The sequence below is a fragment of the Mustela nigripes genome, chromosome 12 (assembly GCF_022355385.1).
Source record: "Mustela nigripes isolate SB6536 chromosome 12, MUSNIG.SB6536, whole genome shotgun sequence".
In the NCBI taxonomy this organism is placed as follows: domain Eukaryota; kingdom Metazoa; phylum Chordata; class Mammalia; order Carnivora; family Mustelidae; genus Mustela; species Mustela nigripes.
Window position 1 is genome coordinate 131,943,051 of NC_081568.1, and position 14,824 is coordinate 131,957,874.

The following is a 14,824-nucleotide window of genomic DNA, read 5'->3' on the forward strand; positions in this document are numbered from 1 at the left end:
GTGGAAAAAAGACAGTCTCTTCAATAAATGGTGCTGGGAAAACTGGGCAGCTATATGTAGAAGAATGAAACTCGACCATTCTCTTACACCGTACACAAAGATAAACTCAAAATGGATTAAAGACCTCAACATGAGACAGGAATCCATCAGAATCCTAGAGGAGAACATAGGCAGTAATCTCTTCGATATCAGCCACAGCAACTTCTTTCAAGATATGTCTCCAAAGGCAAAGGAAACAAAAGCAAAGATGAACTTTTGGGACTTCATCAAAATCAAAAAGCTTCTGCACAGCCAAGGAAACAGTCAAGAAAACAAAGAGGCAACCCATGGAATGGGAAAAGATATTTGCAAGTAACAGTACAGACAAAAGATTGATATCCAGGATCTATAATGAACTCCTCAAATTCAACACACACAAAACAGACAATCACATCAAAAAATGGGCAGAAGATATGGACAGACACTTCTCCAATGAAGACATACAAATGGCTATCAGACACATGAAAAAATGTTCATCATCATTAGCCCTCAGGGAGATTCAAATTAAAAACACATTGAGATATCACCTTACACAAGTTAGAATGGCCAAAATTAACAAAACAGGAAACAACATGTGTTGGAGGGGATGTGGAGAAAGGGGAACCCTCTTACACTGTTGGTGGGAATGCAAGTTGGTGCAGCCTCTTTGGAGAACAGTGTGGAGATTCCTCAAGAAATTAAAAATAGAACTTCCCTATGACCCTGCCATTGCACTCGTGGGTATTTACCCCAAAGATACAGATGTCGTGAAAAGAAGGGCCATCTGTACCCCAATGTTTATAGCAGCAATGGCCATGGTTGCCAAACTGTGGAAAGAACCAAGATGCCCTTCAGTGGACTAATGGATAAGGAAGATGTGGTCCATATACACTATGGAGTATTATGCCTCCATCAGAAAGGACGAATACCCAACTTTTGTAGCAACATGGACAGGACTGCAAGAGATTATGCTGAGTGAAATAAGTCAAGCAGAGAGAGTCAATTATCATATGGTTTCACTTATTTGTGGAGCATAACAAATAGCATGGAGGACATGGGGAGTTAGAGAGGAGAAGGTAGTAGGGGGAAATTGGAAGGGGAGGTGAACCATGAGAGACTATGGACTCTGAAAAACAATCTGAGGGTTTTGAAGGGGCGGGGGGTGGGAGGTCGGGGTACCAGGTGGTGGGTATTATAGAGGGCACGGATTGCATGGAGCCCTGGGTGTGGTGCAAAAAATAATGAATACTGTTATGCTGAAAATAAAAAATAAATTAAAAAAAAAAAAAGACTGAACCACACACACACACGAAAAAATAATAATAATTCTTACAGCAATGCTGACAGGTTTTGATCTCTATTCTAAATCTCACTGCCATTTTATGGGCATGAATAAGGTATATGACCAAAATACAAAGAGGTAAGTTACCCAGTATCAAATCTCTAACTCAATGCAGTGGCTTTGTATCCTATATGGTATTCAACATGGAAGTAAGTGGTGTAGACTACAGGTGTTTAGCATCAAATCCACAAATATCTGGACTAAAACACCAAATGTTTCAATAAAGAAATTCAAACATGGGAAGAATGAATTAACAAAAATAGAAAAATAGAAACAAATAGAAAAAAAAAAAACCACTTTGGTTACATCATCCTCTAATGCCTAAGGTTGCATTTTTATCTTTGGTCTTTGATTTTGGCTTAACATTAGTGGGAAAAACTACATATGATTACCTAGAAACCTGCATATGATGGTGTTGTCTTTAGAATTTTAGATTTCAGATTTTACTTATTTATTTGACAGAGGGAGATCACAAGTAGGCAGAGAGGCAGGCAGAGAGAGAAGGGGAAGCAGGCTCCCTGCTGAGCAGAAAGCCCAATGCGGAATCCATCCCAGGAACCCTGGGATCATGACCTGAGCCAAAGGCAAAGGCTCAACCCACTAAGCCACCCAGGCGCCCCTCAAGTTCAGTTTTATAATTAAAGATGCTGGCAGTTTTCTTAAGCAGCAAGGGTAGCGCTACTGTGGAAAACAAACTCAGTTCTGACTAATACTCATTAGTTAATATGAGAAAGCTCAAGCTTTTTAAAAGGCAGCAAGGATTCCCCTTTGAGATTTCTGCCATGATTACTTACTCTCCAATCAATGAATACAAGTGGGTGCCCATACTCACACTCACATGCTCTCTCTTACAGGCACACACACAAAATCTGAAGTAATGTTTCTCAATAAATACCTCCTCAAAGTGTTCCAAAATATCCATTGAAGTCATTAAGCTATCCCAATCCAAACGACAGGGACCTGGGCGTATATGGTCTATGACACTATTGACGCTGTCTTCTATAACACCTTGGGCTTTGAAACTGGAGAAAAAATATTAAGGTCAGATGCTGTTAGAAAGAAAAATTTCAGTATGTCCTCATAGTTCAGAGCTAACTTCAAAAAAAGGAAAAGTTAATAAAATTTTTATAAAGGGAGTAAATCCCAAAAGTTTTTCTGGTAAGTTATATCAATTATTTTATCAGAATGTACTCTTTGCCCTCAAATCTAACAAGTGATCTGAAGTCTAAATTAAATGAACATAGGAAAGTACCTTCATGTTACAGTGTAACTGAAAACAGTCCATACAACACTCGTGCTTCATTTATCCTGTATGCAATTCTTTTCTCAGGCTCTAAGATGTTACTAGTATACACATATTTTTACTCTGACTTTCAAAAACTTTTTTACAGGAACAGCAAAATAGGTCATCCAGGAATAGCACACAGAAGAATGACTCATGAATAATATCAGAACTTGACATATTTTAGAGGTGGCATTATGTATCAGTGGGGAAAGGATGTATTATTCCATAAATGGCACTTTGATTCAATACTTATACTAATAGAGAAATTAAAAACTGAATCACTATTTGACACCATTCAAAACAATTACTTCCAGACAGACTAAAGACCACTACATAAAATTTAAAGCTTTGAGAAAAATACATCTTTGTGACCTTAGGATACAGGGGGAGTTCTTAAATACATAAAACAAACAAAAATACAAATAATACAGGACAGTTAAAATTAAAAATTTGCATACTACAAATGACAGTGTAAGTAATTTCTTCAAAAACCAGCCATAGACTGGAAGAACGAATGTGTAACACATATAAACAGACATAATTATTCTATAGTATACATAATTAATTCCTATAAACCAATGAGAAAAAGAAAATAAGTACAAAAGATATGTTAAGATTGACCAGAAATATCAATAAATTAAGGAAAGATGCTCAACTTCACTTGTACTCAAGTAAATACTAACAAGATCCGGTCTCATACCCCTGAAATTGGCAGAGTAAAAACATAACAAGTGTTGAATGGAAGGGAATGAGAGCTCTCAAACCGCTACCACCACGTTAGAGAGCAAATAATTTGCAATGTCTAGTGTAGTTGAATGAAGCATACCCAAAGAAAATCACACATGTGTTGAAGGAGACATACACTAAAGAAGTTTACTATAGCACTGTTATTTTATAAGGAAGAATTGTCAACAACCTAAAAATTTACAAACACAGGTAAATACATTTTCATATGAACGTGAAAGAATAGATCCAAATGTAACAACCTGGCTAAATCCTGAAGAAAACACTGTATTAAATGGAAAAAAATCAAAAGCAAATTACTAAAGGAAACACACACACACACATATGTGGTCAAAGCATAAAAAAGGAATACACACTTTGAGATAGTAATTACCTCTGGGGAGGAAAGAAAAAAGAAGAAATGGAGAGATAGATTAGCTTTAACTATATCAGCAACATTTTGGGCAGGTCTTTTTAAAAGTTTTTTTAAAGCATCTGAAGCTGTTTTATCATTTTGCAAGTATTTCCAGCTCAAACTTACATGATCTCCCCCATCCTAAATCTGATCTTCCCTCCTGTGTTCTCTGACTTGGGGTGGAGGGTGGGAATAGGGCAACAAAAATGAATCCCAAATTAGACATCTGGGATTCAACTTTTAACAGTTCTTTTTCTCTTGATCCTATTTCAAAAGTCAGAACAAAAGTCACCATGTTTTATCAAAATGACTTCGTAAATGTAAAGTGCTTAGAACAATATCTGGCTCTCAATGAATGTTAGTTATTATCACCACCACCACCACTAGATCCCTTTCACATTCACTTCCTCTTTTCGACTCCCATACTATGTCCTGAGTTTGGGCACTCTGTGTCCAGCTCAACACTGCAACCATTTCTAGCTCTTTGGACCACATCTCTTTAAGCTTCTGAAAACAAAAACAAAAACCAAAAACCAAAAACCAAAAAACCAAAGATCTCTTCCCAGGAATATAACATTGATACAAAATTATGTTTATGATCTTGAGGAAACTTCAAGAAGCTAGCCATAGACTCTGAGTGTAAGACCTCTTCTCTAAACTCTCCATGCAATCATTTCCATTTTTCACAGTGCTACCAGATTAAGTTCAAAATCTTTGAGGACCTGGGCGGTGGGAGTAAGGATTGAGCAAAGGTAAGCACAATATTGAATTCCTTACTTCAGAATTCAAAAATCCTATAGACATATGCTCTCCCTACCCTCATACTTTATGCTCCAGCTATACAAACATCACTTCTACTTTCCTAAACAAACTCCTTAGAGTGTTTCCCATCTGTGTTTATGTAATAGATGCAATCCCCTCTGCCTGGAATATGAATCAGTCCTTCGTTCCCTAAGAAACAACCCATTCTTCCTTTAAAGCTCGGTTCATACACTAAGTAAGCCTTCAATGAAGTCCTCTCAAATTACCAAGCATTATGCTCCCTGGGCACATTTTGTGCTTTTCAACCCCCACTGCCAATCAGTGATCTAAAGGATTAACTTCACACTTGCTTACAATGCTTAATCCACAACTCTAGTTTCCTCACCCTCATCATAAATATTGTATAACTCATCTTTCTGGAAATGCTATCTTTGGTATTATATTTGAGAACATACAGTAAGTGGAACCCACAGTTTCATTTTTAAAAGGACTGAGAGTCCCAAAGATATAAACATTCCACTCCAATTATACAAGGCAACAGTCTCTACTGGCTTTAAAAAACAATATTAATTTTCTGGTAAAAAGCATAAATTCGTGTTCACCTATATACAAATATCAAAAATGGAAATAGAAATCACCTATAAAACAGGCATCTAGAGGTATGTATTTGGTGTTAAGTAAAAACATTCTAATATATAAAAATTAAAGTCAACTCACAATTCTGCTACATGCAGTTTCATATCCTGCTTTACTCATTTTACATCTTGAGGATTTTCTTGTGTTTTAAACTAATATTTGAAAACACAGTTTTTAAAGAGTGTAAAATATCATGTTTCAAAATTTAACCATTTTATGACTATTGATTATTCAAGTTGTTTGTAATTTTTAATATTATAAGTAATGCTGTGATGAAAGAGATATGTATTTATTAACTTCCTTATGATTTCTTTAAGACAAATTCTTTTTTTTTTTTTTTAAGATTTTATTTATTTAGCAAGCACAAGAAGCAGCAGCAGCAGAGAGAAGGGAGAAACAGAGAAACAAACTCCTTGCTGAGCAGGGAGCCAATGCAGGACTTGATTCCAGGATCCCGGGATCATGACCTTTGCCAAAGACAGCCACTCAACCAACTGAGCCACCCAGGTGGCCCTAAGATAAATTCTTCAAGTATGCTATAGCACTGAGTAAATATAGAAGAATACTAGAAAGGTTTATACACTATGCTAAGAAATTAAGATTTTTATTGGCTATTTGATATCATTATTTATGATTTCCCTTACTACCAACTCAGTCCACAAGGAATATGGACACTTTAAAGTCTTTAAATTCGTGATATGCTTCTCAGAAAGTTTAAAATCTTTAAAAGCCAAATTTTAGTGGCAATGATGATTTAGTGATCATTTATATATATATGAAGTCTGGCAATGTCTTAAGAGCTACCTAAAACTACAAGAGTTTACTTACAGGTATCCATTAAATTCTTCTGAAGGTTTTCTCCAAATTGTTACATCTTTCTAGAAAAATAAAAAAATAGTTTAAGGGCATAAATCATTACTTAGGTGGAACTCTGGATATAAAACTGACAATTTCAAATTCTACAGCATCAGTCTTTGCATTTAGAGATACATAAAAGTCACTTATACCATCAATTGATCCATATTCGAATTTCTTCTGTATCCTAAAGTTCTTCACATTTTGCTTGAAGTACAGACGTCCGAAAGAGATTTTTCAGTCACTTAATGAGATGCAAACCTTGTTAAGATCCTCACCAGCCATTATTATTTGCTCACTCTAATCTTATCTATTTACCGTTACGGACACATTTGGCCCAAGACAAGAGGAATGGTAAATATTTCATTCTGAACTTGCTTGTATCTTTTTTAAAATCAAACAATTCACATCCATAATGACAGTGCTACCTTGAATTCATCCGTCCATCTTTTTTCTAATTATTTCCCAAGAAATTCTGAATATCAGACTAGCTAGAGTACTACACTGAAGAGTCCTGGGTTCCAGGGTTGGCTCTGTCAACATGCAGCCACGTGATAGTTTGGACCAGTTATACCAATAGAAAAGAATAATAATTGGCCACCCTCACAGGCTTGTTGAAGTATCTGAAACTATTTCAAACTATCAATACCTGTTACATTTTATATGTTGACTTTAGAAGCTATTCTTTAGGCTCCTGTTGCCAGTCTATTCTCATGTCCAATATCTAAAGAAGTAATGAAAGCAGAAGAGGATTACTGTTTTGCCTTGGTAGATGTCAAACCACCAGTTTTATTAGCTTAATTATTTATCCTGCCATCCACCCAAAGTATGGTCCCCATTTTCCTTTAGCATTTTGAAAGTCATCAACCAACTCACTGGATAAAAGATAAATACCATAAGAGGTAATTTAAATAATTTACCGTTTTCTTGGCAACTCGCCACTTATCATCTTCAATGCTATGATACTGTATGAGAGTGTTCTTAAGTCTAGTGGCAAAAGCAGTAGCATCAGGCAGGCCTTCCATTTTTTTTCTTCTGTTACAAAGACAAAGATTAGCATCAGCAAATACCACAATTTGAAGCAATAGATCACTGAGTCTCAAATCTGGCTTCATAAGTGAATCAACTGGGGAGCCATAAAAGATACTTATACCTGAATCCCACTCCCAATCAACTAATCAGAATCTCTGAGAGTAGGGCTAGGGCATAGGTTTTTTTTTTTTCCCCTAAAAGTTCCCAAGATGAGTAACACCAAGCCAAGGATGAGCATCACACATTTAAAGTTACTAAAATTACTCACATAAAAATAAACTACAGGGGCGCCTGGGTGGCTCAGTGGGTTAAAGCCTCTGCCTTCAGCTCAGGTCATGATCCCAGGATCCTGGGATTGAGCCCTGCAACGGGCTCTCTGCTCAGCGGGGAGCCTGCTTCCCCTTCTCTCTCTGCCAGCTTCTCTGCCTACTTGTGATCTCTGTCTGTCAAATAAATAAATAAAATCTTCAAAAAAAAAAAAACTACAATCCTCATTCCCTTTCAAAAGGAATATAATAAAAAGAAATACATTTTAGAATTCTAGATGACTTAAAGAAAAAATACTGCTGTTTCCAAACTACAATAATAAATACACAAGGAATAAATTCTTTTACAAATTCTTTGGAGTTTCAGGCATTAAATTTTTTAACTTAACAACCAACAAATTTAGGACTCATTCTAGAAAATTAATGACAAGAACAACTAGAAACCTGTTCACACATTCTTTCAGGTTAGGGTTACAGAATTCTGAACAAGTTTAAAAGTTTGAAGAACTGCACCATTTTCAATATTTTATTTCATTTGATGCTGTAAGATTTAGTAAGGTATCTGCATAAGGAAGTCATATGAAGACTTTTAGAACGATCAGTACCATATAAACAAATGGTTCATAATTTTAAGGCAATAATTTTAACCATATAAAAAAAGAACAGCACTATATTGTACCTAATTCCAAAGATAAGCTACTTTTCAACATTGTTTCTAAAAAGAAATGATTGTTGACCTTTTATTTAAAGACTTTATTTATTTATTTGACAGACAGAGATCATAAGCAGGCAGAGAGGCAGGCAGAGAGAAAGCAAGGGAAGCAGACTCCCTGCTAAGCAGAGAGCCTGACATGGGGCTCGATCCCAGGACCCCAGGATCATGACCTGAGCCGAAGGCAGAGCCTTTAACCCACTGAGCCACCGAGGCACCCGAGATGATTTTTAACCTTAAAGATAATAAACAATATAATGAAGCCTTCTGTAATGTGACAGTTTTAAAACATTGCTGCAAATTCTTGATACTTCCCCTCAAGAGGTAGTCTGTGACTGCATGACTTCTTAGGCTGGGTTAGAAAAGTCCATGCAGGTTTTGCAGGTTTCTTTTGGACTAATTGCTCTGGGAGCCTCTGATCAACATGCAAGCATGTAAAAACTCTGGTTATCTTGAGTCTGAAATATGGAAAGACTGGAGAAAAGGGGAAATGGGCAGAGAAACAGGACTCCAAAGTCTCAGATCCAGAAGCCTAGTTAGAGCTTCATTCTAATGGCTATCACCCTAGGCTTCCCTTAATTTTACTCAGTCTTCCCCATCTTAACAATTTACTTGTATTTTACTTTATTTTTATTTATTTATTTTTTAATATGGGCTCCACACCCAGCATAGAGCCCAACACGGGGCTTGAACTCAGGACTCTAAAATCAGGATCTGAGTTGAGATCAAGGGTCAGATACTGAACTGACTGAGCCACCTAGGCCACAACCATTTCTTTCTTTCTTTTTTTATTTTAAAGATTTTATTTATTTATTTGACAGAGAGAGAGATCAGAAGTAGGCAGAGAGAAAGGTAGAAGAGAGAGGGGGAAACAGGCTCCCCACGGAGCAAAGAGCCCGAAGTGGGGCTCAATCCCAGGACCCAGAGATCATGACCCGAATTGAAGGCAGAGGCTTAGCCCACTGAGCTGCCCAGGCACCCCTCAACCATTTCCTTTTAAAATGGAACTGAGGGGCGCCTGGGTGGCTCAGTGGGTTAAAGCCTCTGCCTTTGGCTCAGGTCCTGATCCCAGGGTCCTGGGATTGAGCCCCACATGGGGCTCTCTGCTCAGCGGGGAGCCTGCTTCCTCCTCTCTCTCTGCCTGCCTCTCTGCCTACTTGTGATCTCTATCAAAGAAATAAATAAAATCTTAAAAATAAATAAATAAATAAATAAATAAATAAATAAATAAAATGGAATTGAGCCAGTGACTCAAAGACAAAGCCTCGGAATCACCCTTAAAAGAAATTAAGAGATTCCTATTCACACCACCAGGTCTCATTGCCTAGAATATTATTGTCCTACTTATTTTCTTTCTGCCCCTCAAATAGGCCAACCTTGTCACTGACTCTGGGCTTTGTTCTTGCTATTTCCTCTGCCTGGATTATTAGATCCCAAATCTGAGCATGACTAATAACAACTTGAAATGACAATTTCACTTTAAACCTATCTTAATAAAGCCATCTCCAAGTCTCCATTACATCCTTCTTTTATTTTCTTCACAGTGCTTATCATAATCTAAAATTAGCTTGTTTTTTTTTTTATTGGTATACTGTATTCTACCCTTTTACCATCACATTCCTACCTAATAGAGCATGAGCCTTTGACTGCCTTGTTTAGCACAATATTCCTACCTACTAAAACATTGCCTGGAACACAAAAGGCCCTTAATATTTGGTGAAGTGTGTTCACTTCAAAGCAAGAATTATTTGGTCTTGATTTTGTGTACTTTAGGTTCCTTGGTGCACTCCAGTAAAAGAATACAGAAAAAGCTTCTGGGGAAAAGCTGCATGATTTACAGAACCATCAAGTTACTACTAAATAGGAAATCAAGAAAAGACCTAAATGAAATGTCAAGCCTCAAACTTCTATGTGAAAAAGGCTGTAATTCTCACCTACAGATGCATACATCAGAATCCCCTTTGTCATATTTTGTAGTAGTTGTAGCTGTTGACAAAGATTCCCTTCCCTTCCTCAGAGGACTCTTCTGAGTCCTCTTTTTGACCAGGCCTTGTTCTTGGGCTTATCCTTGGCTTCCTAAGTTCAGTTTTAGCAAGAAATCTGCTGAGCTAGCTTACTGAAACACCCTCAAAAATTCCTCATCCTACCCTTGATCTCATCATGCTGCTCTGCATTCAGCAAGAATCCTAAGTCAATTTAGCGAGAACCCTTACCCCTAATGTTTCCTCTTAGCAATTTCCTATCCATTGACACCTATCCTGCTCCTTGGCTACAAATCCCCACTGTCTTTGTTGTATTCAGAATGGAATGTAATTTTCTTTCTTTCTTTCTTTTTTTTTTAGGATTTTGTTTATTTATTTGAGAGAGAGCAGGGTGGGTAGCAGAGGGAGAGAGAATATCCAAAGCAGACTCCATGCTGAGCATGGAGCCTGACAAAGGGCTAGATCCCCATGACTACAACATCATGACCTGAGCCAAAACCAAGAGTTGGAGGCTTAACCATCTGAGCCACCCAAGCATTTCCGGACAGGGTACAATTCTATACTGAGTTATCTTTTCCCCTATTTCAATAGTTCTTGAATAAGATTTGTCTTTACCATTTTAACTTCTATCTGCCTCTGGGCTTTTTGTGACACTGTTTTTAGATGTTAGATATCAGGTCCCATTGCCAGATAGTGTGATTCAGTGGAGTAGGCCCCAAAAATCTAGGTTCTATAAAAAGCCTCGCCGATCATTTTGTTATTCAGCCAGGGTTGAAAAACACTATCTAAAAACTAAAGATGACAGAAATAAATCACTATTGTAGTCAGTATTTAAATAGCGTAGAACAAAGCATACAAGCTATTAAAAATGATAAACAAGATGATACAGAAATGTAGGGGAAGAAAAAAACCTTTTTCTCTATTCTCTTAGGTTCTGTCTCTGGGACCTGCAAATTAAACTGAAAGAAGGTATATTAACAGTACAGAAGACACACAAATTTTATTTGCTGTTAATATTTCATTTTTTATATACATAGAGGCCTTCACAAAAAAGAAGGAAATGGAGACTCAAAAAAAAGCACTTAGACTTAGGGCTTATACCCCATTCTAACAAAAGGTAATAACTTGTGGAAAAGTGACAAGACAAAGAAAAGGGATTTGGGCTTCTAAGGGTGGTGAATTATGAGAAAGTTAGTAGAAAAGAAAGGTTATTGTAGTAAAGGTTGTTTGTTCAGACAATCCTGGTGCCAGCTCTACCTCCAGTGATGAGTTGTTCTCTTCTTAGTATAGGAGAGGAGAGGGAAGACCTTCACAAAGGGAAATTTATGCTCTACTTTTAAGTAGTAGAGGGAGGGAAAACAGCTCTTTCTGCATTTGCTGCTGAATTGCCTTCAGTTCAAAATAATCCTTATTCCAAAATGGCATATTTGGGGGTGGTATATCGCCAAATATGGGAAACATGGGAAAGTATATACAGAAAATTCAATAAAATAGAATTTAGGATCTATGTAAGTGATGTAAGTGATGCAAAATATATAATAAATATAGAATCCACCCATCGATTAAGATCATTCAAGCAGTGTGGCAGTCAGGAAAGTATCCCATTTCTCCTCAAGAGACTGCCAACTTGATAGCTGGTACAATGACCTTAATCAAGGATATGTTATAAACTAGCACAAATTCTTAGAGAAGACTTGAAAAGCTAACTTATCTATTGCTAGGATCATTATGATTAAACAGTATTCTTTAAATCCAAAGGTTGCCTGCCAGGTTCCTGTGGTTGATAGGTAAGATATTTCATCAAAGATGAAATGTAAAAATGCTATTATCACAGACGATGTTATCTTTGTATAAATCCATTACACAAGTGTAAGCAATAAAAACTACCTATAAAGATGAGAATCTGGATCTTTAAGATGCTTACCTTAGTAATCACTCCCTCTTACTGATCACTATGAAGTCCAAACTCCTTGAAATGGCTTATGGGCCCTTTTGTGATCTGGCTGAGCGTCACTGCCTAATTTCTACTCTTCTTTCTTGGACTCCCCTAAAGACTAGGTTAGCTTCCCCTGACCCCACCAATGTTTCTCAAAACAACTCTGTACTTATTCACTTATCATCTTTTCCAATTTAACTATAAAACTTTTGTGGCAGTAAATGTGACTTAGTCAATGTTATACTCCTATGTCTGGCATGCAGTAGGAACCCAGTAAATAAAAGTAGGAAAAATAGGTAGACAGTGAGCTACTAGGCTCACTTATGGAAGGCCTCAAAGTATCAAAGAAGAGCCTGTTTACACCAATCATCCTTAAGCTTTTGGATGACTAAAAATTCCACTGCCATAATTAAATACAGCAATTTCTCAAGGAAGTCTACTATTTTATTTACCAAGCATCTAGTATCTACCAAGTCCTAGAACTTCAGAAATGGATGCAATCCAGGTTTTGTTCTCAAAGTTGACTTATTCCACCCTTTAAATAAACTCTGAATTAAAACAAAGCTAAAACATTAAAAATTATTAATAAGCCTCTTTTAAGAGTAGTGGAGTAGGAGATAGGAAAAAAGGAGAAGAAACAAGTGTAAACTCAGAGAGCTCTTTAGCCCAATGAAGTATTTAACCAGGCAGTTCATTCTTGTATGGATTTTTTTCATCAAGATTAAGTCCAAAAGAGAATAATGATTACTGTCTAAACTATCTGTATGTGGGCAAGTGTGACATATCTTTGGAAATATATTCCAGAATTGGGGAGCAAGCAGTATTGGGGTTATTATCAAGGTCTTGATGCTCTCCTAATAAAACAGAGTACTCCCATTAATTGAAAGGAAATCATACAATATGCTCTACTGCAGTCTCCACCTATGGAGAATGTAAGGAGAATGTTGGGTTTTTTTGTTTTGTTTTGGTTTTTTTTTTTTTTTTTAAGATTTTATATATTTATTTGTGAGAGAGAGAGATCACAAGCACAGGAAAGGGGTAAAGAGAGAAGCAGACTCCCCACTGAGCAGGGAACCGGATGTAGGACTCCATCCCCGGACCCTGGGATCATGACCTGAGCAGAAGGCAAACACTTAACCAACTGAGTCACTGAGGCTCCCTGGAAAATGTTTTAAATACTATTCTGGACTCCCTCTTACTAATTCTTTCATTCCCTTTCTTGACCTATATCAGGAAACTCTCCAACTCAATCACTTACATTTCAGAGAATGATTACCATTTAATCATATCAGAATCTAGCAGCTCCTTCAAAAAGGCCATATACTTTTGACAGTCCTATTATTCAGTTCTCAGTAATGTCCACCTTCATTTTCTCCCCCTTACTTTATTCTCTTTTTAAATTTTTTTTCCTTTTGTTCATGTTTTCTATACTCATGTCTTCAGAATGATCACTAGTGTGGACAGTGGTTACCATTGTAGAGGCAGCAGCCTGCCAAAGTCAGAAATTGTCTTGTGGCCATCTATCAGCACCATAGTCTTTGGCCAATACATCTCAAATTTTCAACAAATTTACATTACAGGGAGATGGCCATTGGTTCTATTTTAAACATGAAACATATTAACTCTAATATTAAATTCTAATGATATTTCACCTTTAAGTCTGAGTGCATGTTTGAGCTCCTAATGCTCTAATTCTTTTTTTAATATAATAGCTAACATTTATTGATCATCTACTACGTGATCAGTCTTTCTGGCCACGTTAAACTGTATTATTTCATTCAACACAATTCACAACCTTCAAAGCTGATCCTATTATCCTTATTTTGCAGAGAGAGTAACAACAAAGAAATTAAGTCACTTGGAGATCACACAGCTAATAAGTGAAGGAGTCAGACAGAATTCCAACTCAGGACTTCTGCCCTCAGAGTCTCAAAGTCTCTTCTGTAAAACACCGGAAGTTGCTCACAAGCTGTAAGAGACTTTACATAAAAAATCTGACATCACACTCCATCTGTCATTTTGTCCTGGCTCCGGATCCCAAAATAGCTCAGGTAACCTTTCTTAACTGCATATTAGGGATAACGGTAACACTGATTTATTGAGGAGTTACATGAGTTAATACATTTAGGACAGAAGCTAGAAGAGAGTAAACCTAGAAAACGCTGCCTCTTATCAATATCACCTCAGCCAACGCTTGCTGTGGGAAGATGGGAGGGACCGTGCGTCGTCAGTGCATTTACTACGAACCAGGAAGCACTGCGCCCCTCAAGGAACGCCACCTTAGTGAATCTTCACCCTGGCCGAAGCAAGGTTATAACTACTCTTTCCCCACTTAACGGATGCAGAAACTGACGCCTCGTAGACATCCAAGTCCTTAAACTGGTGAGCGGTGCAGAGAGGCGAGGTGCAAGCCCCGGAATCCTTCCGCGGATGGCGGGCGAAGTCTGCACCCGCCGGGACGCCGCGTCCGCCACCCCCCGACCTCCCCACCTGCCTCCCCCGCCCCGCTCGCCGGAGCCGCTCGGGGGAAAACGCACCCCGCAAGGGCTTCCCCGACGCCCCCGACGCCCTCCCTCCAGGCCGCCTCACTTCCGCCGCAGCTCCGCGCCTGCACCCACGGCTACCTGAGATGAACGAGGCGTGGTAAGCGAGTAGGCGCTCCCGCGCGTGCCAGACACCCAGCTTTCGGCGACACTGAGGCTCCAGAACTCCCCAAGTTTCCCCACCCATCGGGGCCAGCAGAAGCCAATGGGTGACGGGCCGCCCCGCTCGCAGCCAATGGGAAGACACAAGCCCTTCAGGGAAAGAGGACCAATCACCCAGCCAAGTCCCCTGCTAGACCGGGTGCAGCCGAAGAGCT

General features: G+C 38.1%; 1 protein-coding gene across 5 annotated transcripts in view; it reads right to left on the bottom strand.

The window, feature by feature from the left end:
* Positions 1 to 14,803, bottom strand: part of STARD4 (StAR related lipid transfer domain containing 4) — a 23,156-nt gene extending 8,353 nt beyond the window's left edge. Inside the window, exons 1-4 of one of the 5 annotated variants that reach the window (XM_059418359.1) lie at positions 14,589 to 14,803; positions 6,957 to 7,071; positions 6,010 to 6,059; positions 2,256 to 2,382 (exon numbers count right to left, since the gene is read on the bottom strand). In XM_059418359.1, coding sequence (XP_059274342.1) covers positions 2,256 to 2,382; positions 6,010 to 6,059; positions 6,957 to 7,061 — 282 coding nt within the window. In that variant the 5' untranslated portion in view covers positions 7,062 to 7,071; positions 14,589 to 14,803. Of the gene's footprint in view, positions 1 to 2,255; positions 2,383 to 6,009; positions 6,060 to 6,188; positions 6,281 to 6,956; positions 7,072 to 7,336; positions 7,409 to 14,588 lie in introns of those variants that run through there. The other 4 variants (XM_059418356.1, XM_059418357.1, XM_059418358.1 and 1 more) reach the window with 4 other exon arrangements.
* Positions 14,804 to 14,824: the final 21 nt, after the last annotated feature.